The sequence below is a fragment of the Cebidichthys violaceus genome, unplaced genomic scaffold, assembly GCF_023349555.1.
Source record: "Cebidichthys violaceus isolate CVI_PGR_0920_01 unplaced genomic scaffold, fCebVio1.0.p SCAF_19, whole genome shotgun sequence".
In the NCBI taxonomy this organism is placed as follows: domain Eukaryota; kingdom Metazoa; phylum Chordata; class Actinopteri; order Perciformes; family Stichaeidae; genus Cebidichthys; species Cebidichthys violaceus.
This window is the reverse complement of record NW_027176361.1, coordinates 12643082-12668384: the sequence shown is the minus strand read 5'-3', so window position 1 is coordinate 12668384 and position 25303 is coordinate 12643082. Positions and strand designations below refer to the sequence as shown.

The following is a 25303-nucleotide window of genomic DNA, read 5'->3' as shown; positions in this document are numbered from 1 at the left end:
CCCAAATGTTTTCGCTATACACCCGTGTCTAGAAAGAGTTTATAGGCAGGCAACATGAAAAGATCAGGTTGGAATTATCAGATCAAATGAAACCTAAAGTAAAGCCTTTTAGTTACTTTTCAGACAGTTACATAGTCTGTCTGGGTACAGCTTCAGGATCAAGACCACCAAACATTTGATGGAATCCAGACTGAGGTAGGCCGACAACATTAATAATAGTTTTAGCTTGAGGAGCTGCTTCAGGTTGAGGTCAGACTAGATCATGGAACATTTTGAAATCATCCTATAACAATGAATTTGTTTCCAAAAGTTTGATATCATTCATAATTCTTCTACTTACAACACAGACTGATGTCACTCATGAAAAGGAGAAAATGTCAGAGACACCTTGTGTGGGGGAAGGGTGGCAGAGGGAGACCTCCCTCCCTCCCTCTCTCTGTCTGTCTCTCTCTCTCTCTCTCTCTCTCTCTCTCTCTCTCTCTCTCTCTCTCTCACACACACACACACACACACACACACACACACACACACACACACACACACACTCTCTCTCTCTCTATCCCCGCCTCACACCGTCTCTGGCCAGCAGCAGCATCTGACGGCTGCATCCTCCGCTGTATAGCAACGCGGCTTCTCCATCCTGCTCTGCGTCGTCTGCCTCTTGACATCCAAACCCGCAGGAGTCTGTCGCGTCTTCAGTGTGATTTCTCCCTCTCTCTTTTGTTTTGTTTGGAGAAATAACAACACCGTGGACATGATGGGTAACAAAGAGCGACGAGGCGTGAATTTCAAAGGCTTGCTGAAGAGGAACTGGCTCCTGATTGCCACGATTCTGTCGGTGCTGCTCGGTACGTGGAAGCCCCTTAATGCCTCATCATGTATGCTGAGAGAATGAGATGTGCATCGCTGTTTATCTGTCCATCCCGCTTCGCTTTAGCATTCAAATGTGCTTTCAGCAGCTGTCACTGTTGTAAATAAATCAACCTCTCCTGCACCAGCTGGCCACAGCAACACTGCATGCTAAATGTGTGTCAAGGATAATGATAATTCATAATAATCTTTCATAAAAGAATGGTGGATGGGTGGTGTGGGTGAGGAGACACAGCCTCTGTCCTCCGTCTGTCTGGACGTGTCTTAGTCAAACGTGACCAGACTGAAGGGACAGCTGACGCTGGGTCTGTGAGGAGTCCCATCAGCTCGCTGCGTGTCCTCTGCTACAGTCACTGTCTGCTGGCATTACTGAACACATTTACATTGCAACGACATTAAAGGAAGAGTTCAACACTTTTGGCTTATTTGCTTTCTTCCTGAGTGAGCTGGGAAACTCAGTGTCATGTATGTGTGTTCAATACAGAGCTACAGCCTGGGCCAATTTGCCTAGTTTAGACTGGAAGCAGGCGGAAACAGCTAACCTGGCTCGGTCCAAAGTTCAAAAATACACCTAGCAACACCTTTGAAGCTAGACTAATTCATGACCAGCACTCATTCATACTATCACCTTCCACCACTATCAACAACACATCTGTGGCTCATTAGTAGAGCGGATCTTCCTTCAGTCTGAGGACGGGCGGTTCGATCCCCGGGTCCTTCACACCTCAAAGTGCTCGCTGTGTGAACGGATTAGTTCGCGCGAGTGGCACCTTCCATGGTGGCCACTAGAACTAGAAAGTATAAGTCCATTTACTAAATATATTTATATTTATATTTAACAATTTCTTTAAATATTTATAAGCTACTTTTCCAAATAGTTATCTGAATTTACCAAATCCTCAACAACCACTCTTCATATCGATATCAATTAAATACAAAATACAGCCACTAATTCATAAAGAAAATAACTTGTAAAGCCGCTTCGCCTGTCACTTCCGTTGTTTCCTTCTACTAAAACAGGTGAAGAACAGCAGGAGTTGAGTTTTCATTAAAACTAAATTTTGACTGCATGCAGTCAGAGCACAAAAGACCAAATAGCCTGACCTCCTAAGTTACCATATGACTGGTTGCTGACAAACAATGTAGCGTTTAAAAGGCTATTTTTTAAACTGAGTCCGGCACAGTGCTAACTCCACATAAAACACACCGCAGCTACATTACATCACTTCCATCAAGCTTCACGAGGAGCAATGAGGATCTGTTTTAACAGAATACTCTAGCTCAGCTACGTCAGCACGTTAGTGTGACGTTCCCCTGCTCCCATTCTTTATGCTAAGCTATGCTAACCATGCTCTGACTTCATCTTTGTAGCTTGTACGCTGACATGCAATTGATACGTATCTTCTCATCTTATTCTCAAAAAGAAAGCAACGTTCTTAACTGTTATTCTCTGCCCAAACGTAGCCCGATTGCAGAAATCATATACTTTTTACGTGATCAGTCATTTCCTGGTTTTGTCTGTGGAGTTTCTGGTTTGTGGTTTTTAACAGTCCTAGTCTATCTAGGTAGGAGCAAAAATGTTTTTTATGAAGTAATCAAGTTTGTATCTTCTTCTGCATATAGATCTGCTCTGTTCTCTTTCTGATATTTACCCAAAAACCTAGAAATAGAGAAATAGATGTTAATGATAAATTATGAACCACAAACCCCAGATTATTGGCCGCAGAAGACGAACATTGATTGTGACTTCAAATTTGGCTTTTTCTGAAACCTGTTTATAGAATGTGTGCCTTTATTTAACTTGGAGTGTGTCACAGAGGATCAAACGTTTAAGACATTGTGCTTTAACACTACCTGCTTTGGTAATAATTACCAGCTGTTAGCAATCACTGGAACTTCCTGGCTACCATGCAAATCTTTCGGATGCATATTTCTAGCCTCCCTCTAATCATTGTATAAGAAATATATGTTTTGTAAGTTAATGCTTTTCCAGGTGTTTGGTTAGTTGATGTTCTGGCATAATGTGAACTGATATATCAGGAGACATGATAATAAACAGTAACAAAGGCTGGATTACCTCACATCCAAAATGAGAGATTATTACTATCTTTGGAGGCGGAAACGTTTTAAATATTCTCTTTTGTATTTTTGACAAAGCAAGTAAGATTTTGACAAGTTCTCATCGGAGTCTGGAGAGTGTCAGGTATTTTGTGATCTTTCAGTGCTCTCTGTTTACTATCTGATGCTGACATACTTTTATCTTTATAAAGGTGTTATGGTCTGTAGGTGAAGGGTAGAGGTTATATTCAGCGACAGTAGAGTCTGTCGTCCTTAGATGTTCTTTCACAGTGATGAGCTCACTCTCAAAGAAGCATTCTTATTTACTGAAACAGCTTTATTACTTTAAAAAGAAAAACTTTACTTTTTTGGGTGATATGGAGCGTTGAAAGAAAGTCAGCGTTAAAGGTACAAGTCATGATTTTGTTATAGGAGCTAATAGTTTCCCCAAAATACAAAATTCCTTCCATCTCACTGTCATTATTTTGAACTCAGTTCAGTTTAAAGCTTTCAAAACATCATAGTTGTGCTGGGAGGAAATGACATGCTGTCTGGTGCGGGTATAAAATCATGGAGGGAAATTTAGGAGAACACACAGTGTGAGCAGCAGGGTCCAGACCTAAGGTTGTGGACCTGCAGCTACAACGTGCTGATGTGCACCATCTACAGGAAATGTGAGGTTTGTTAACAGTACATTTTCGGTTCCAACTGATATTAAATGATCCCTTTTCCTCTGATTACAATGCAAGAAATGATGATGTTTGATTAATTTAATTATATGCTAGCAATTCCTGCTGGGTTGGCTAATGCTACTCCATAGCACTTTCACATCCAGACAGAAGCGGTACGTTAATGTTATTGTTTGTATCATAACCGGCTTCAGAATTTGAGAATGAATAAGTTAAACATTCACTCAAACCTTTATCTATCTTTTCAGTTGAACTCGCAGCAGGAAGTGTAGCACATGACTCAGCCGCTGGATTTGTAATTTCCCAATGGTTGTGGTTTCCCTGATGTGCTAAATGGGACATTACATCACAAAGTGGATAATTACTGAAATTCACAAGGCAAAACAATCAGAAAGGGAAGTTCTGTGTGGGAGGATTTCCTCCCGCTGCAACTGACCTGCAGCCATGTCAGCGACCCGTCTTGAAACACAGACCCTGTCTCGTTTAACCATGCTGTCATCACTTTTCATATCTTCACAACATATGTGTTTATGATTAAATTGTATAGAACAGCACAAAATTGGTTGCACGAGCACAACGTACTTAGTATAACTAGCCTTTTACTTTTACTCTCAAAGCTCGCCAGATTGAAGCATTTACCTTTGAAATTTTCATTTTGTGGGAACATCCACCCACCAAAGTCTCTCAGAATACTTTTGGAAACACTGGTGTAGCTTGTTAAAATGTATAGCAGAGTGATGTCGCGTTTCGTTAATAGTTCACTATAGCAAAGTGCAATTAAAGTGATTTTGTGACAACAATCACCTTGGTGGTACAACTCGGTACACAAGAATACAGGAGATCTAGAAAAATGCAGCTGTAACACTCGTTGCCTGTAGGTGGCACAAGTGCGAAAATTGTAGCCACTGTTCTCTTGCTTAGCAACTGTCTTTGCCCATAGGTGGCAATATTACAATATCCTCACTGCTGGTCAAAACTGCTGCTGCTGCTGGTACCAAACTCTACCTTGTGGAGAATCTGCAGTGTGCTGAATGTGAAAGGTTGAGTGATCGTTGGACCACGTACAGTTTGCTGCGTCATCGCTGTGTTTTACAAGCATCTTTAACGGTGGTCTGTTATGTGTGATAGCACAGATGGAGGTTTGGAGTGGATTACTAAAGTCAGTGAGTGCGATACATGTGAAGGAAGATACAATGTGTGTTGTGCCTCATGAATTCCGTCAGGATGAAAACTCACTGATGTGCAATAATGTGACAGTTGCTAATGCAGAGAAAAATCTGCATTCATTTAAGCGTAATTTTATACCAAGTTCAATGTTGCATGTGCTTGGCTGTCCTGTCAGTTGTGCTCATACGTTAACAAACCCTGGCAGATTTAATAAGATGTGTCCCATTCTTTAAAGAAAAAAGAGTGACCAGGCAAAACACATTTCTTTTATTTTAAATGAGATTCTTATAAGGCGTCACAGAGTAGCACAATCATTATGCAACACATAGCAATGACGAAAATAATGGGATGAATATTGAGTTCCAGTTCAAAAGTTTACATACCCTTAGTTCTTAATACTGTGTATTGCCCCCTTCAGCATCAACGATGGCTTACAGTCTTTTGTGATAGTTGTGGATGTTCCCCTCTATTTTCTCAGATGGTGAAGCTGCCTGTTCTTCTTGGAAAGAAGCCTCCAGGTCCCGTACATTATTAGGTTGTCTTACATGAACTGCACGTTTGAGATCTCCCTAAAGTGGCTCAATTATATTGAGAATTATATTGGGGTCAGGAGACATCATAAGCTTTCCGACTTATGAAAGCAAATTGTCCTCCAATATTTTCTGATAACATGCTGCCATCAATTTAACTGAATTTCCTGTGCTGCTGTAGCCCCCCCCCCCCTTTCCTTTTTCAAATCTTTGGATATGTTTTTATATCGTTTTCCAGATTCATAAAGTTCAATTACCTTTTCTCGCAGGTCCTTTGACTGTTCTTTTGCTTTCCCCGTGGCTCAATATCCAGCAGCCCTGGTTGAAAATGTGCAGGGATCTCTCAAGAGCTAAGAAACTCATTGACTATACACAGACACTAATTACAACCTAACATGTCACAGGTGGGGAACCTTACCCTTAATACCATTTAAACCTGTGTGTGTCAACGTGTGTATATTATCAGGCCAAACATTCAAGGGTATTTAACCTTTTGATCAGAGCCATTTGGGTGACTTCAGTTATCATTATGATTCAAACAGGGCACACACAATTATGTGATGATGAATGGCTTCACATGACCACTATCCTTAAAGAACAAAAACGTTTTATGCATGATCTGTCAAAAATAATGGCCAATGTTTCACAAATTCTGCCAGGGTATGTAAACTTATGAAAACAACTGCAGCCAAGGACTTATCCTTTTTTTTCAGCTGAGACCAAGAATTCTTTATGATGTAATTTTGTCTTTCTCCTGATCAGGGATCAGTTTGGGCGTTGTGGTCAGAGAGTATTCATCCCTCTCCCACCTTCACAAGCAGTATTTCGGCTTCCCAGGAGAGATCCTCATGAGAATGCTGAAGCTTGTCATCCTCCCGCTCATCATTTCAAGCATGATAACAGGTAACTTCAACATAATTATTTCTGTTTGTATAAAGATGTACTGCAATGGCAGATATGGAAGTGCATAAAAAACAAAAATAAAGATGACCTGATTTCCTGATTGGCTTTAAAAGAGAGTAGCTCATGCTCACAAATATTGATTGTGTTCCCCTCTAATGTGCCAGTCATGAACCACAACGTTCACGTCCGGGACCTTTGCTGCATGTCCTTCCCAACTTCTGTCTCCTCTTGTTTCCTGTCATTTGTCCACTGTCGGCTATCAAATAAAGGCTTGTAATCCTTAACATCCTTACTCAAGGTTCACTTACTTTTTTTTTGCTTTAAATAGCATCTCAGAGTACATCCACACTACTCCGTGTTCGTTTGGAAACGCAAATGTTTTGCTACGTTTACACTGAGCGTCCACACTACGCCGGCGTTTTCGAGCACCGTAAACGGAGGAGTTTAGAAACGATCCCGAAGCCGGATAACTTTGAAAACTCCGGGTAGCGTATTCGTGTGGACGGACGGAAACGCATAAGTTTGGAAACGATGACGTGGACACCCGCGATCGACTACCAGGTTAATTTAATGCTGACAACTGATTACAGGCATTGCTGACCTTGTTGTCTTTACTAGCAGCTGTTGTCCAGTTAAAGTCTGCAAGTCTGCGGAGGAAACAGCTGTTATTGTAGCGATCAGTGAGCGGCGTGAGAGAGAGATCAGTGAGCGGAGAGAGAGAGATCAGTGAGCGGAGAGAGAGAGATCAGTGAGCGGAGAGAGAGAGAGAGAGAGAGAGAGAGAGAGAGACCCACAGCGCTGTAACTAACGTTAAGTCTGAAAAATAAAACTTATACAACTTTCCACGAACTGTATCTGTTTGAGTTTATAGAGGAAGATTTGAGAGAAGATCTTAAGTATCAAACACGTACTTACGATCATTAAAGACTACTTTATTACTCTGGTTGCTTCGTTACAAAATACGACAATCTACTTCCTGTTTACATAGGCGCATGCCCAGTGTACGTGAAGAGTCACGTGATATTCGTTTTCAGGCGTGTAGTATGGACGGAGATCATTTCGGAAACGATGGCTGAAACACCGTATGGACGGAGATCGTTTTCACGGAGTAGTATGGATATAGCCTCAGTCTTCATCAACTCCATAAGGGGTGAGCTAGTGCAGTGCTTAGTATTGTAGCGTGAAGCAGCGCCTGCCCCGTTTCTAGGCGGGGAAGTAGTTCGCACCTAACACGTGGTTAATCTGTCGGCTGTCCCACCTGCTAGGATATACGTTCCTTTTACTTACCTCAAGCTCCTCTGATTGCTTCAGTCATCACTTCTGATCACACCATCAACAGACAGGGGAAGAGGGTTAACTTGTTTTAAAGGACCAGAATACTTTGTTTGCTTCAGACTGTGTTTTTATTCAAGTTTTTCACACAAAAATCACATACAACAATTTCAATTCAATGAAACAGTCATAGTGCTACAATACTAACTAATTCTAACACTCCGACTATAAGGAGTTCACCTCTTTATCAGTTTTCACTGATTTTGCTAGATGAGGGTATATCTAGTCTCTATCCTAGAAATCTCCCCCTTTCTCTTCTCTCTGCTCTGCTGTCTCTGCATGTTTTTGCTGGAGTTTTGCAGGCTCTCTCTATTTGCTCTGTCTGTGAGTTTTTTCTTCTTCTTTTTTTCTAAGTGGGTAAGGCAAGGCAAGTTTATTTGTATAGCACATTTCAACAACAAGGCAATTCAAAGTGCTTCACATAAAACCATTAAAAGCATCAAAACATAATGCAAAAGAAAAAGGAGATTTAAAAACAATTAAGAACATTCATTGAAACATTAAAAACAGTCATTAAAACACTAAAAAGCTCAAAACAGAATAATAGTTGCAGTGCAGTTTAAGAAATAAAATACAGTAGTAAAATGCAGGAATTGATTAATATCCTTGAATGTGGTTCAATTAAAGGCAGCAGCAAACAGAAACGTCTTCAGTCTTGATTTAAAGGAGCTGAGGATCTCTGCAGACCTGCAGCTTTCTGGGACTTTGTTCCAGATATGTGGAGCAGAAGAACTGAACGCTGCTTCTCCATGTTTAGTTCTGACTCTGGGAACAGAAAGTAGACCGGTCCCAGATGACCTAAGGGGTCAGGATGGTTCATAGGGTAGCAGCAGATCAGAGATGTATTTTGGCCCTAAACCATTCAGTGCTTTATAAACCAACAGCAGCATTTTAAAGTCAATTCTTTGTTGAACAGGAAGCCAGTGCAAAGACCTCAGAACTGGAGTGATGTGATCTACTTTCTTGGTCTTTGTGAGGACTCGAGCTGCAGCGTTCTGAATCAGCTGCAGCTTTCTGATTGACTTTTTACAGAGACCTGTGAACACACCGTTACAGTAGTCCAGTCTACTGAAGATTAATGCATGGACAAGCTTTTACAAATCCTGTTGAGACATAAATCCTCTAATCCTTGAGATATTCTTCAGGTGATAGGAGGCTGATTTTGTGATTGTCTTAACATGACTGTTCAGGTTGAGGTCTGAATCCATAACTACACCTAGATTACTGGCTTGGTTTGTGGTTTTTAACGTCAGTGATTGAAGCTGAGTGCTGACTTTCAATCGTTCATCCTTGGTACCAAAAACAATTAATTTAGTTTTATCTTTGTGTAATTGAAGAAAATTCTGGCACATCCAGTTGTTGATTTGTTCAATGCATTTAGCCAGCCCTTGTATGGGATTATAGTCCCCTGGTGATATAGTTATCTAAATGTGTGTGTCGTCTGCATAATTATGATAACACACTTTGTTGTTTTCCATAATCTGAGCTAGTGGAAGCATGTAGATGTTGAACAGAAGAGGCCCCAGTATTGAACCTTGGGGAACACCACATGTCTTTTTAGTCAGCTCTGATGTGTAATTAGCTACAGACACAAAGTATTCTCTGTCCTTCAAGTAGGATTCAAACCAGTTAAGTGCTGTGCCAGAGAGTCCCATCCAGATTTTTTGTCTTTCTAGTAGTATATCATGGTCGACCGTGTCGAATGCAGCACTGAGATCCAGTAATACTAAGACTGAAATTCTGCCATTGTCTGTGTTTAAGTGGATGTCGTTGAAAATCTTAACAAGAGCAGTCTCAGTACTGTGGTGCTGTCGAAAGCCTGACTGGAAGACATCAAAACAGTTATTTACAGCCAAGAAGTTGTTCAGTTGTTGAAAAAACGCTCTTTCAATTATTTTACTGAAAAATGGGAGGTTTGATATTGGCCTATAATTTTTCATTGTTGCGGAGTCTAAATTAGCCTTCTTTAGGAGTGGTTTAATAACTGCAGTTTTTAGGGCTTGTGGGAAGACACCTGAGAGAAGGGATGTGTTTACAATCTGTAAAAGATCAGTGGTCATGCAGTTTGAAATATTTTTGAAAAAGTGTGTTGGTAGAATATCCAAGCAGCAGGAGGATGACTTCAGATGTTGAATAATGTCTTTTAGGCTTCTGAGGTTGATTGAATGAAATTGTGTCATGATATTTGAATGGATGTTATTCAGAGATGGGGACAACACATATCCTGTGGTTGGAGTGGAGGCCCTGACTGCTTGTCTAATTTTCTGAATTTTGTCAGTAAAGAAAGGAGGCAAATTGATTGCATTCCCAGGAGGATTGGAGCTCAGCAGCTACTGACACTGGAGGGTTTGTTAGCCTGTCGACGGTAGGAAATAAGGCGCGTGTATTGTTATTGTTTTTGGTTATGATGTCAGAGAAGGAGGACTGCCTTACATTTCTAAGTTCCAAATTATAATTGTGAAGTCTCTCTTCATAGATGTCACAGTGAACCTGGAGATTTGTTTTTCGCCACCTGCGTTCAGCTTTCCGACAATCTTTTCTCTTTTCTGACCAGCGTAGGATTTCTCCAAGGAGATCTTTGCTTACCTGAGACAACCTTCACTTTAGTGGGTGCAATGTTAACATGTTTAACTTTAGAATTGAAGGTATATACAAGCTCAGTGACTGAGATGCAAGAGAGGGCCGGTGTGGAGGAGTACTTCTTAATAAATAGTTCACTGGTGTTTTCAGAGATGTAACGCTTTGTAACAACCTCGGTTTGGACATTTGTGTGCAAGGAGATTGCACTCTCAAAGAAAACACAGAAATGATCAGAGAGTGCAACATCAGTCACAGCAACCTTGGAATAGTTTTCAAGGACACCACATAGTTCTATAGACCCTCTGTCCTGGGAATTATCAACATGGATATTAAAAACGGCAACAATAACAACACAGTCAAAATCAATACAGATTATAGACAGCAGTTCAGTAAACTCATCAAACAAGGTTGCACAGTATTTAGGTGGTCTGTAAATGTTTAGGAATAAAGCTTGAGTGGAATTCAGAGCCACATATTCAAAAGAGTTAAAATGACCAAAGGACACCTGCTTGCATTGAAGAGAATCATTAAAAAACAATAGCAACTCCACCTCCTTTCTTATGCGCTCTTGTTTCACTCATGAAACTGAAGTTGTGAGGTGTTGATTCAAGAACAGCTGCACTGTTATCTTGGTTTAACCATGTTTCAGTTAAAAACAAAATGTCCAGTTTGTGCCTTACAATAAAATCATTTATTGAAAATGTTTTTCCTGACAGAGACCTGACATTTAATAAAGCTACGTTTAATGTGGTTAATTTATTTGGACAGGCTGATGAGGAATGAATGTTAAGTTTGATAAGTTTGCAGGTTTACTATTGTTTCCTCGCAGCCTCACCTGTCTTTTTCTATAAACTGTCAGGACAGGAATTGAGAAGGCTAGCTGCATACAGGGAACTCCAGGTGGGGAGAGGATGGGGAGAGTGTGAGAGAGGAAAGGGACCTGGATGGAGTCTGGGGGGTGGAAGTAGGTGCTGGGGAGGGAGGTAAAGACTCCTTCTCTCGGAAGGGTGGGGAAAGTGGGAGATCAGAGGCGGTCCCTGATGATGTAAGATAGCATAAGTGTCTTCTGCCCCCACTTCTGAGGGGGTAAGACAGTAGAAGGGTCTTCTTGTCCTCTATTCTAAGGGGGATAAGACCCCTAAGTCTAGTTGGGGGAAAAAAAGCCCAAACTCACAGATTCTCTGCTCCTTTTTCTGCTGCTAAAAAGCTGGCACCTCCTTCAGGCTCATGCGTCACTCACATGAAGCCTCCTCTCTCTAAGTGAGACACAGAAGGTAACTGGTTTGATCCTAGTTTATATGTTTAATCATATCCATCAAAAAGTAAAGCAATTTATGGGTTTAATCACTTCTATCAAACATTAAAAAGGTTTAGAGGTTCAATGGTTATACGTTGATTCAAAAAGGTTACAGGTTATAACAGTTATACTTTCATACTTACATTACATTACATTACAGTCATTTAGCAGACACTTTTATCCAAAGCGACTTACAATAAGTGCATTCAACATTGGTAATCAAAAGAACTACTAGTCACCAGAAGTCATAAGTACATTTCCTTTTCCAAACAAGCATCTAAGAGCATGAAGCAGAGCATAACAAGTACAGTGCAGAAACAAGAAAAACAGTTAGTGCTATAAGTAATACGAATACAATAAGTGCAACAAGCTAGTATGAATACAATAAGTGCTAAGTGGAAGGCTCAGGGTAGCACTTCCTGAAGAGGTGGATTTTCAGCCTGCGCCGAAAGATGGGCAGCGACTCTGCTGTCCTGACGTCAGTGACAGGTTCCGGTGCGGGCAACCCTTCCCCGGGAGGAACAGTAGCTCAGTTTTGTCTAGGTTGAGCTTGAGGTGGTGTGTCGTCATCCACTTCGAGATGTCAGCCAAACACGCAGTGATGCGCGTCTCCACTTGGGTGTCACCGGGGGGAAATGACATGACCAGCTGGGTGTCATCGGCATAACAATGGTAGGAGAAGTCATGCAAGCGAATAACAGAACCCAGAGATGTTGTGTAGAGCGAGAAGAGAAGGGGGCCCAGGACTGAACCTTGCATGAACCCCCGTAGTCAGCATGCGTGGTTCCGACACGGCCCTCCTCCAGGTCACCTGGTAGGATCGACCCGTAAGGTAGGATGCAAACAGGGAGAGTGCAGAGCCTGAGATGCCAGATCCCATTCCCTACTTTTCTTCGATCTCTCAACAGTATTTAGTATGAGGTAGTTATGGGATGAAGTTTGCTCACCCCATCCGATGAGGCTGTGAGATACGTGACCCTTGAGTTATAGTTATTTTATCAAACTACTATTTCCAAAGCTTTTTAGTAAATGAAAGAATCTGCAATTGAGTGTGCAGTAAATGTATGTTAACATGAATTTGAACATACAGTATATAAACAGATAAATAGATATGCAGAAAATTACTTTCACATTTACTCCTTTTTAAAAAATTATTTTTCAATATTACCTGTGTAGTAAAACACGTAATATCCTCCACCACTTAAAAGTCTTACCAAATAAGAGGCCGTTCACAGATAAAGGACTCAGCATATTGGTGAGATCCCTGCCAGAGGTCAAAGGGCATGCACATTGAGCAGATCCCTGCCAGAGGTCAAAGGGCATGCACATTGAGCCAAACATTTGTATTCAGCTATTAGCTAAGTGTCAAGAATAAAGTGAATCTTGCATGTTTATTGTTTATTTGTTGTTGAAGCAGTCAGTTTTTTATTTAAATCAAATCTCCTGGAGATCCATAAACTATATATGTATATATATATACGAATATATATACGTATATGTATATATATATATATGTATATATATATGTACATATATATATATATATATATATATATATATATATATACATATGTATATATATATACATACATATCATCAGTAATATAACTAAATATTTCTCTGTGTTAATTTTTAACTAGTTCAGATCAACAAACCTGAATCTAAAATATTTGTTTTAGCTTTAAGCTACATTTGCATCGGCTACCTTCATTTAGACACTTTTTTATGACCACTACCTACTGGCCTACTATGTTAGTGAAGCCTCCAGGCTTAAAGGTGTACCATTTAGGGGAACTATTGGCAGAAATAGAATCTGATACTGATGTAAGTTGGGTTTTTTTATTGTATATTTTTTTTGTTCCATTAGAATGAACCATTTATATATACATACAGAGTGAGTCCGCCATGTTGCACCACCATGTTTCTACTAGGTTTGGAAATCAATTCAATATTGTGCTTTTTGTCCACAGGTGTTGCAGCCCTGGACTCTGAGGTATCAGGAAAAATAGGTCTGCGAGCTGTTATTTATTACTTCTCAACAACCATCATTGCAGTTATTCTTGGTGAGTTGATTATTTTCTTCACTTGTCTAGTTGTCAGCTTTACAGTTAAGTCACTCAAATGGTGTTGTGTAACAAAGGTGGTTGATATTAAACCTGAATGAGTCACGTTGTTATCATTTGCAGGGATTATTTTGGTGATGACTATCAAACCGGGAGTCTCTCAGACAGCTGAGCACCTTGACAGAGCCGGGACAACGCCCAACGTCACAACAGTTGACACTCTCTTGGACCTCCTCAGGTGACCTTCCAGCCATGTGATACATTTTTCTCATAACCATGAAATACCCAGTCATTCAGATGTTATTGCAAATTTTAACTCCTTTGCCTCAATAAATTTACATCCTCTTAATTGATATGAATGGTTTTGACCAGCATAAAGAGTAGTTGCAATGACCCATCTGTCAGAGATGTGTAATACACATCATTAATCAGTGTCTGTCATTCACCCCCAATCTTGTTTTTCAACAGAAACATGTTCCCCGAAAATCTGGTGCAGGCTTGTTTTCAGCAGGTAAGAGGCTTTGCACATCCATCATTCATCTCTGTTCCACTTTCTACCCATGTTTATCATTTAAACCTACAACAGGGTGTGGTGAGCACAAGTCTGTAGCCATGTTGAAGTAACTCTGATGTTGTGAAATTTGACCACACTCTAGTACAAGACCAAGCGCAAAGAGCTGGAGCCTCCGAAAGTTTCAGCCAACACCACCACAATTCCACCTCTCGCAACTACTATCATGTCGGTGGTAGAGGTAGGTGTGCACATTACTCTATTCTGTTCATCTAGATCACCAGAGTTCACAAGTATCTTGTGTTGGGAACATCCATTAACATGTCTGTTGGGGTTTTGGTCTTTACATACGAAGGTGTGTCCATATGGATCCATGTGCTGCACTTTACGTGTCATGTTTCTGCACCTGGCAACCCGTGTCTGATCTAAATGCATCAGAAGTAAAGTAGCCCCGGGTCACTGGGCTGTGATTCTGTAGGAAACATTTGCACAGCTCATCAATGGCTCTTTAGAGAAAGCAGCTTCCTGACCTGCTCTTCGTTAGCTGAATGAATAACCTCCTTGTGTCTTCTCTTGGCAGAACATAACCAAGGAATATAAAATCGTCGGGTCGTATTCAGATGGAATCAACGTATTGGGGATTATCGTGTTCTGTGTTGCTTTTGGCCTTGTCATTGGAAAGATGGGCGAAAAAGGACGTATCCTCCTGGAATTCTTTGATGCGCTGAACGAAGCAACCATGAAACTGGTCCATATCATTATGTGGTATGTATGAAAGACTGATCTACAGTTATGGGTTGGGACGACATTTAGTGACATGGTGAACTCATGATCTTACTTTCAGTTTTTAAAACTTGGACGACTATACAAATGCACCTTTTGAGTACTTTTGAAAATTGAATCCTGATCTGCAAACGAAGGCTTGAAAGCTCTTGATCTTGGAAAACGATAGTTTAACAAAACAAAATCTTTGCTCAAGGTCCACTTACTAGCATTTTCGAGGGTTTCTATTGCATCTTGTGATCTTCCTCAGCCTGCAAATTCCGTGTTCTAAGACAATGAGTTTTAGAAAAAGCTGACAACTAGTCTAGTTAAGGTGCAATGAAGAGCAAATAAAAACTCAAACACAATATCTGCTTTTTTCCTCTTATTCCTAAAGATTATCTAAACAAAAACCCTTAATGTACGGATGAGACAAAAGAGAATTATTTTTTTTTACTTTACAGCTTATACTTGGAAATTCTTTGTTACAAAAAGGTGCATCTAGCAAGGTCAGAACACAGCATACAGCCCTTTCTGGGGTGCTGTTTCATATAACTCCTAGCATGACCTCAGTCTTGGCAACAGAAGTCATACAAATTGAATACTTTTACACGGACACTCTTAGGTACTACTCCATTATGTACTATTATATATATATATATATATATATATATATATATACACATTATGTTTTTGCAGGTTCAAGCACATGAGCATTTTAACACAACAATTCCCATAACAAACAGCAATAATTTTTATTCTACTTACACAAAATATGGCATGATACAAGCTATTTGTGGTAGCATTTAGCTGCTTCCAATAAAACTGTAGTGTTGCTGTAGATTTAGTACTTCCAGTAGCTTGTAGCTTCACCAGCTACAGGCTCAAAGTAGCTCCCCCAACACTGTCTATTACTGACTGCCTGTCAGACTAGCAAACATATTGGCAACACTATGTCTCTCTTTTCGTCTTCCCACAGGGATTTTGTGAGATAACATATTTGGATTTGATAGTCAAAAAGAAAAATAGAGAAACTTCTTCATAAATTTCATTTAAAATTGCCAAAACCCAACCAGTTGGAAGCTTTATTTGTCTAACCAACTGTTTTTATCCTAAATATTTTAATTTAACTATCATAGAACACTAAGAAAATCAGCATAAATTCATATTTGAGAACCTAGAACCTCTGATTTAATCAAGTTAGCATTTAGCTGTTGTCCAAATGCACACTATTTGCTATAATCCTATATTCTATACACCAAATGACTCCAACTTGATGTGTTTTTTCAGCTACATGCCAATAGGGATCCTGTTCCTAATTGCAGCTAAGATCATCGAGGTTGAAGACTGGGAGATCTTCAAGAAGATGGGTCTTTATATGGTGACGGTGCTGAGTGGGTAAGCTGTCCCATTACTCTGTATCCGCCTGTTCCAGACACCGGGATTTATGGTTGACATTTGGGCCATTCACCCTCCAGTGATACAGTAAAAGCTGAGCTCTGTGTAGGCACTGATAAGGGCCAAGGACATTTAAAACTGCTCAACCTGCAGCTGCAGTAATGAAAGCTTCGCCCATGCCACTAAATCTAAGTGACACCATTAAAGACTGTACAGTAAATCCCCTCCAGTTAGGTCACAGGGTCGGTCCAAGGCTCCCAGTGCTCCTGTGACGACATTTGCACGCAACGGTCACACTTTGTTGTAATGTTCTGAATACAGTTTTATAGCCTATGAAAAAACTTTTTCATGCATTATTGCTTTATGACAATGAATCACAGCGAATGTAATTAAGAGTTTTTGACCAACAGAGGAAGTCTCTTTAATGTCAAAGTAAAGTAAAATCTCTCTAAATGTGCCTTTTTATAAGAGCTGTAGCTGAAATCTATTTAAAAGTCAGTTCACCTAACTGACATTTGAACTCGTTCTCCCTTTATTCAATGGCCTTCATCATTGTTTATTTTGATCAGAACATTCATTCTGGAAGCAAGGAGTGAAGTGAGCTATAGTGATTTCAAAACTACACACAGTGATCACTTTATGAACATGAAATTTAATATTTACACATGAATTGGCAATTTTCTCATGCAGTAAATCATTTACACCCACTGTGATGCAATGTAATGATGATGATGTAATGATTTCTAACTTGGACACCTCACTTAATGACATGTGTGAAGAGTCATTATTGGTAAATAGTTGTTTCCCAATAATTACTAGAATTGTGCATTGTACAACTTGCCGCTGTTGCTCAAAGTTTAGTTTTGAGGAACATCATTGTATTGCAGCTTTTCACTGGGTTTGAATAAAATAAAATGGAGAAATTGTTCAGGCCCCGAGCTTACATGGTTGTCAGCCTGCTGATAAAAAGAGCTTAAAATTTCTACCTGGTATTGCTGACTTCTTTTAGCCTTGACTTTGTCTTTGAGCATAGGGCAAGCTGAAGTACATTTTTATCCTAAAATGTATCAATTGTTTTTTAACACTTTGGAGGAACTTCAACTTCAACATTTTGTGAAACATACTTGATTGTGTTTTTTCTGAGAGTAAGATGAGAAGATTGATACCGAGCTAGTGCCAGGAGAGCTGTTAGCCTAGTTTAGCATTAAGACTGGAAGCAAAGGGAAATAGTTGGCATTAAAAAATACACCTACCAATAATTGTAATGAGCACTAATTGACAACTTGCATCTAATTAGTTTGGGAATAAACACCAATTGTTGGTAGGCATATATTTTATAATTTTGAAAGAACCAAGCTAGCTGTTTAACCCTGCTTCCAGTTTTTTGCTAAGCTAGGTTAACTACTTACTCTCTAAAAGAAAGCAAGATTACTCCTAAAAATGTTGAACTATTCCTTTAACAATTGCCCCATTGGGCTGTTTAAGCCTAGGCGACAGTAAACTTTGTTTCATGTATACTTATAAATGATAGTAAACAGTATTTTAATAAGATATGGTGTTAAAAACACAACCCGGTCTTTATATTTGTATCACAAATAACATGTGCACAGAATCCAAATGGCATATGAAAGTGTATCAGGTTCTGTAACACAGAATATAGAATATTGTTCTATAATAATGTCTGTTTTGTCTCTCAGTCTAGCTATCCACGCCACTGTCTGTCTGCCTCTGATCTTCTTTGTCATTGTGAGGAAGAACCCATATACATTCACATTGGGAATGGCTCAGGCCCTGGTGACAGCACTCATGATCTCCTCCAGGTTAGAATGCACTGAGCCCCTCACTCTGCTTGGAAAGCCAAATCAAACATTTTCATATTTATGAACCAAAACCATTGTGTGCCAACAGCTGTCTTGTCTTTCAGCTCTGCCACCCTGCCTGTCACCTTCCGATGTGCCGAGGAGAACAATCGCATTGACAAGCGGATCACCCGTTTCGTCCTCCCAGTGGGTGCCACCATTAACATGGACGGGACAGCGCTATATGAGGCGGTGGCCGCCATCTTCATTGCCCAGCTGAATGACTATGCTCTGGATGTGGGCCAGATTGTTACTATCAGGTACATCATAGTTACTAAGGGGCACATCTAGCTGCAGGATATAAAAGACTATAAAATAAAACTTATGATACTATAAAACTATTGTTGACTAAGAGAAATTTCTTGCTAACTCTAGTCATAGCTTGTCCGGAAAATATATAAATATAAAAAATAATACTGACAAAGGTGTGTTATAAATAGAAAATAGAAACATTTACAATAAAATATGAGTATGTTAAAACAAGTATATTATTAAAGTGTCAAGTGTATATTAATAGAGAAAAAGATGTGCAAGAGGGTGTAACAGTAAGAAATTGTCCTGGGGATGTAAGTGTCTGAGTCAGTGGGGGTCCCAGGCTTTATTGATGAACCCAACTGCAGATGGGAAGAAACGATTCATGTGGCGTGAGGTCTTGGTCCTGATGGACCGCAGCCTCCTGCCAAAGGGAAGGGACTCAAACTGTTTGTGTCCTGGGTGAGAGGGGTCAGCTACAATCTTTCTTGCCCGCCTGAGGGCCTAAAGGCCAACAAGTCGTGAAGGGACGGCAGATTGCAGCCAATCACCTTCTTAGCAGGGTGAATGATGCGCGTACCAGACACTGATGGAGGAGCAGAGGATGGACTCAATGATGGCAGTGTAGAAGTGCACCATCATTGTCTTTGGCAGGTTGAACTTCTTCAGCTGCCTCAGGAAGTACATCCTCTGCTGAGCCTTCTTGGTGATGGAGCTGATGTTAAGCTCCCACCTGAGGTCCTGGGTTATGGTGGAGCCCAGGAAGCGGAAGGACTCCACAGCATCAACGAGGGAGTCACACAGGGTGATAGGGGCAGGTGGGGCTGCGTTTTTGCGGAAATCCATAACCATCTCCACTGTCATTTAAACAATTACAATGCCAGTACCAATACCAGTAGCTACCCTTAAAGTGATACCAACACCAATAGAGTACTTCAGTCAATTAGTTAATGGAAGCTGTGTGAGCGTACCACTGGCTAGCTAATCGCCGCCACACTTCACAGCCTTTCTACAGCAGTTACTGCTGGTAACGCCAACCCCTAATTCCCAGTGGTGGGGCGGCAGTGTTACAAAAGTGTAACGCCCACCCTCCAGTAAACACTGTTATCTCTGTCAGCACTGTTGCCATTGTTAGCACAGTTCACACTGTTTGCACCGTTAGTTGCTAGCACTGTTAGCTGTTAACCGCCGGCTCAGACATCTCCGTGTTCAGAGCTGTGTGCAGGTATGCATTTCCGGTTTACAGATGGGCACGAAAAGGATAGATTGTAGGTAATGTTTGACTGGAGAAGTTGCAATACTACTTGGCACTGGGGGTTATTGTGGTCGATATCTTAAATCGAGTACCGATACTCAGACCTTACTGATTGTTTAAGATTAGGGAATCTTTGTGGTCATCGATAAAATAAAGTACTGCTTAGTTAAGGTCAGGGAACGATCGTGATCATGGAATCAAGAAATCAAAGTTGACTGTTGATAGAAAACTACAGTAACACAACCTACTCCATTCAACGTTTCTAGGCTCTATTACTCGACTTCCAATGAGTTAAACATCTGTGTGCCCAGAGATACCCTCTGTAAATTTGAAATTGCAGCTTCATTTTATATACAGTGTCTACTATCCTGATATTGTGCCCTTTGTATTATTATAATCTAATGTTTTGGTACAAACTGCATATATCTAAGTAGCAAAAGTTGATTTTGCTCACACTTAGTTAACTGATGCCATTTGGGGCCACCAATGTCCAAATTTCTCATATTTAATTTCTGCATTATCTGTTATTATGAAGAATATTTATGACATTGTGTCTGTTTGTTGCAGTATAACAGCAACAGTTGCCAGTATTGGAGCAGCAGGAGTCCCTAATGCTGGGCTTGTCACCATGGTGATAGTCTTAACAGCTGTTGGATTACCTGCAAGTGATGTCACTCTGATAGTCGCTGTGGATTGGCTGCTGTAAGTTTATCTGTTGACCTTTTGTCTTGACTGTTTCCCCCACGTTTCTTACTTTCCTAAGATGCTGTAGATTGACTTTGAGGGGTGTGTTTCAGGGACCGGTTCCGTACTATGATCAACGTTCTTGGCGATGCTTACGGAGCCGGTATCGTCCAGAAACTATCCAAGCGGGAACTGGAGAGGATGGATCTGACATCAGACGTCGATGTCGCCAACCCCTTCGCTCTGGAAGCCACTTTGGATGACGAAGAGTGCGAGAACAAATCCTACGTAAATGGAGGTTTTACCGTCGACAAGACAGATGCGATCTCCTTTACTGAAACCTCTCAGTTTTAGGCTGTGGCTGGCTCTGAGGAGCAGAGAAAGTGCCATGCTGCTATGGATGTAAACGGAAAACCTTCCATCATGTATCAGCTCCATGACGAGAGAGGAAAACTATCCAACCAGACCCATCCAAGCTCAGACATCAGCAATAGCAGCCTTCCTCAAGCTTATCCAAGATGATCACCCTCCATGTCGGACATTTACAACCACGACTAGATTAAAGTGCTTCCTTCTTTCACTCAAATTGTGCCAAGATTTTTAAAAAAGTCAGTTTTCTTCTGAATAAGAGTGAGTTCTTTATTGCAAAGATACACTCAAAAGAAGAGCTGTTTGTATGTGTGTTTTGGATGTATCTGGAGTGTATGTTTGTTTTTTGCAAAAAAAAGGGAAATGTATGATTTAACACAAGATACAATCATCAATAATAATCTGAATTTGAAACTCCATTCCCATTTTATTTGCTCTTTGATGAGACAATAATTCTCTAACATGTCTGAATGATCTTTGCGTGGCTGTTGTTGAAACTCCATGTCCCATAATGCACTGCTTGTATATCTATCTGTATATTTAAATTGTGCCAAACATATAAAGTGGTTTTTCACCGAGTTGCATGAAGCAATATGTTAAAGAAATGCTAATCGCTGGCTGCAGACTGATTTTTTTATGGAGACTCCACAGAGACAGGAGATGGTTAACCAAGACTTATGAAGTCATTGAACACTGTGAAACTTGAGTACATTTTTTCAGAACCAAATCTCTAACAGTCTTTGATTTATTGCAAAGTATAATGATCATTACATTACATTAGATACCCCGAATTGTTCCTACTCAAACAAGATCATTTAATTGTTGTTATGGATTCATGTGTCAATAATCAGATAATCAGAGTGTGTCTTATTAACATAATTTTGCTAATTCTTTCACTGTGGTGTTGGGTCGAAATATGTTCAAATGCTCTTAGACCAATGGCCAAGCTAAGACGCAGTAAATGGAATTTTGCATGTTATAGGTATTTCTGCTTGAATAAGACACGAACACCATACCATTGGTAAAGAACAGTTTGATATTTTGGTAAATATGCTTCTTTGCTTTCTTGCCAAGACTGAGATGACAAGATCAGTATCAGGAGGTATTCCTTTGATACAAGTACAAGTACAGCACCCTAACATAAAACTACGACAGCTTTTTCTTTGACTGATCAAATGCTGACCAGGATTGGTAAAGTCAGAGCATCAGTGCCATTTATAATGCCTCAGCCAACCCTTGACATCATGTAGTTTGTATCCATGCTATAAAGCTGCAAACTGGTACTGCACCTTGAAACATACCAGGCTGCATGGAAAGGATGTGATGCATCAAAAACACTGAATGATAATTGTAAAAAATTACAGGCACTTTGTGCAGTAATTAACTTGACATAGATTGTCCTGTCTGCATCTTTTCTTAGCTTTGCCTGTCATGCCCAATTTTTAACGACTGAGGTAATCTGCCCGCCATGAGCCACTTAGCTATGTGCTATATTTGTGTAACTTTTGCAACTAGTTAGCATGAGCATAAAGCAAAAACTTTTGAGAGTTCAAGAGAGCTTGAGACAGAAGAGGTAGTGAGGATAAAAGACCTAACGTGTCAACAACAAAGTTGTCAATATAAGAATGATCTAGTTGCAGAAAAGGTTGGAAACCACTTCCAGAACGAAAAACATTGTGAGGAACTGCTGTAATAGCTAACTAGCAAAAAAAAATGGAATTTCAAATTTGGCTGCGATTGGCTAGCTGCACTGCTAGAACACTTTGGCCTCTGGGAAATTTTGATGGGCATGTTTTATTATTTTCTAATATGACATAATATTTAATTAATTGACATATTAATGATATTAATAATGAATCATTAGTTGCAGCCTAAATGTAGCTATAGAGGTAAAGCAGTATAGCAATGTCTAAAACAGGGGAGCAACACTAGCCATGTTTCCATCTGAATGAATCGCAAATTTTTACCGAATTTCGAGGAAGAATGAATGCTTGTTTCCATCCACTACCGTTATGCGATTATTAGAAGTTGGTTCATCTTGATCAACACCACGTGATGCTAATTCTCCAGTTTGAAAACCAACTTCGAACCTCAAACTCTGAAAAACAATTTAGAAAACTCAATGGAAATATGACATTTCTGTTTGTTTTATGTGTTAATGTGAGGAAGGTTACATCAGGTCTGTGTGGAGTGATGAGGTTTTAATCTGACACTCTGTTTTCATTGCACTTTGCTTTCATCAATACACCAACTTTTTTTGCAACATTTCAATATTTTGTAGATATTTTCAGCATTTTCACACAGGTTTTTTGTGAAGAAAACCACGTGCATAAAAACGGGTGGATGGAAACTTACTAAATGTGCTTAGTTCATTTTATGCAAATCTAGTAATTACATTTTTATTGTTCTTGCGGGCAGGTGGAAATGATGGCAACAATGGCAATTACTTAACCAGTAGTTTTTAAAGTACTATGGACAAATGTGTTGGATGGACAGACTGACCAATGGGCCTCGCCTTCCTTAGAATGTCAATGACAGTTAATCCTTTGACGTATATGCCACAAATGATACAAATGTCTGTACTTATGTTAATGCTCCTTGGCTGCACTGTTATTTGTGATGCTCACTGCGTGTGATGCTTGTGGTCTAACTTTTTTTTTTATAAAATGTATATCCATGTCTGTAACTGAGCTATTTATTTGACTCCATGCCGCAGCTGAATACTATGATGCCTACACATGCACATACTGTACAGTACTTAAGCTTGGAATAATTAGTGTAGAGTTGTTTGGTGGAGTCGACTTGAAAAACACATAACCTGGGACCAACAGTGGTTTTGCTGAGGGTTTTCTGTTGTACTATTTATGTTTTGTTCCCAGTGATGGTCCCATAATCAGCATGATAATCAATACCATTGCCACTAGGTTGAAGTAGCACTCATTCTTTTCTTTGGTTTACTTTCCCATGTCCTGGCAGGAAATACAGTAATCCATAGAAACACTCAACTCAATGAACTCATGTTATCCATCACATGCTAATGGAGGTATTTTCTAGAACAACAGACTCAGCACATCTACATTCTACATGCAACAATTAAGCGTCTTGGTAGTTTGTTGCTCAGATTGTGGTAGAAATTAAACTAGCAGAGTAGTTTACAGCACAATATCACAATGTACGACGTGTTCCATTTGAAGTTAGAAGTTGAAATTTAGCTAGACATGCTAATTTTAGTAGTCTAGCTTGGGGAAAAATATCACCTTAGAAACATCTGTGAGATTTTCTTTAGTTTTTGAAATGTACTGCACACAAACCTGCAGCTAATGTGTCAATACTTTACCACATAGCTAGGCTGGCGTAGAAAATTAGCAACTGTATACACTACTCTAAAAAAGTCCATGCTAGGTTGACATGCTAATTTCAGTGGTCCAGTTTGGAAAAATCACAGAAGAAAGACTTTCTTTGCTAGGTATTAAATACTGTTCCCAAAGCAACAGCCATTGCTTTGCAATGTGAGCAGCTACCTAGCTTAGAAAGAATAGCAACTGCAAGTGCTACTCTATATCTGTCAGCTTTGTCTTTAAACCGGGTATCATGCAGTTGTTTTGATAGAGGTCATGAAGTGTTGAAAAAGCAAACGTTGTCTATTTTCAGAATAATAAAAAGGTTCAATGAAGTAGCCTAACATGTCTCGTGACTTGTACGTTTTATGGGCTTCATTTTTAAGAGACTTTTCCCCAAGACGTCAAAATTCCAAATACTTTGTGTCTGGATTAAAGTGAGACTCAGTGTCTATGTTTTAGTTGTCCGTATACTGCCAAAAGGGCCATATTTGAAATAAAACATGGGTGAATGAAGGTCCTTGTTTGTAATTTCATACTGATCAGAAATGAGAAGCCCTCGCAATTAGGTTGTATTCTACATTTCAAAAGCACATTGGCATCAACCACCCCCTTCACTCCAACTACTTGAGTACCTACAGTATGTGAATCGACATGTACTACGTTATGTGTAACTGCAAGCAAATAAAAGAAAGTTGCTCATTATTTGTCTGATTCTGTTGTTTTTATTTTTGGTATCTACTAACCATATCCACCATGATAAGTACGACATTGTTCTTAACCATTTAACACAATTTCTTTTTAAAGAGGAATACACACGTTTTGGATAAACTGAGTTTTTCAGGTGGTTGAAACAAGTAATATTCTGCTAGTGTAGGAACATAATTCACAGTGCAGTTTTTTTCTGTTACATGTAAAGATATGCAAATGAGTCATTATCTTCTCAAATATGTTCTATACATTTCCGGAATGGAAATCAAAATAAATCAGAAAAAAATAATTTAGTTGCCATATTAGAGTCAAAAGGTTTTTTCAGAGGGAATTTGTATCACTCCATAAATTACTGCCCTAAAATATGTATGAATCTCTGGTGTATGTAAGTGCTGCTAAAGTGAAGATTTCTGGTTCAGAGTCTGACAAAAATCTCCTTTAGAGAAAACTATGTTTTAATGTCACAAAATGTTATGTTTATATATGCAAATGAGGCATTATCTAATAGTAACTGATGGTGAATTTAGGAGAAATCTACAGACGGAAATAGACAAAATAGTAAAATGAACACCTGAATGTGTGCATTAGCCTGGGGTGCCTGCCCTTAAGACCGACCACACAACGCTCTTTAAGACCATGGTTTATGCTTAAAATAGGTGATGTTTTATCAGTTTC

The 25303-nt window shown here is 39.7% G+C and overlaps 1 protein-coding gene across 1 annotated transcript; it reads left to right on the top strand.

The window, feature by feature from the left end:
• Positions 1–462: 462 nt before the first annotated feature.
• Positions 463–24622, top strand: slc1a1 (solute carrier family 1 member 1). The gene is made up of 12 exons (XM_068713725.1): positions 463–848; positions 6077–6217; positions 13397–13489; positions 13613–13727; positions 13958–14000; positions 14146–14241; positions 14581–14765; positions 16053–16160; positions 17858–17980; positions 18085–18279; positions 20094–20228; positions 20324–24622. Exons 1-12 carry the CDS (start codon positions 755–757, stop codon positions 20562–20564), a joined length of 1569 nt encoding a protein of 522 aa, XP_068569826.1. The 5' UTR covers positions 463–754; the 3' UTR covers positions 20565–24622.
• The last annotated feature ends 681 nt before the right edge of the window (positions 24623–25303 follow it).

Bases quoted from the DNA above. Each gene is read 5' to 3' on its own strand.
- slc1a1 (XM_068713725.1), top strand. From the start codon at position 755: ATGATGGGTAACAAAGAGCGACGAGGCGTGAATTTCAAAGGCTTGCTG. The intron at 13,490-13,612 runs GTGAGTTGATTA...TATCATTTGCAG, and splicing joins CATCATTGCAGTTATTCTTG to GGATTATTTTGGTGATGACT. The intron at 14,242-14,580 runs GTAGGTGTGCAC...TTCTCTTGGCAG, and splicing joins CTATCATGTCGGTGGTAGAG to AACATAACCAAGGAATATAA.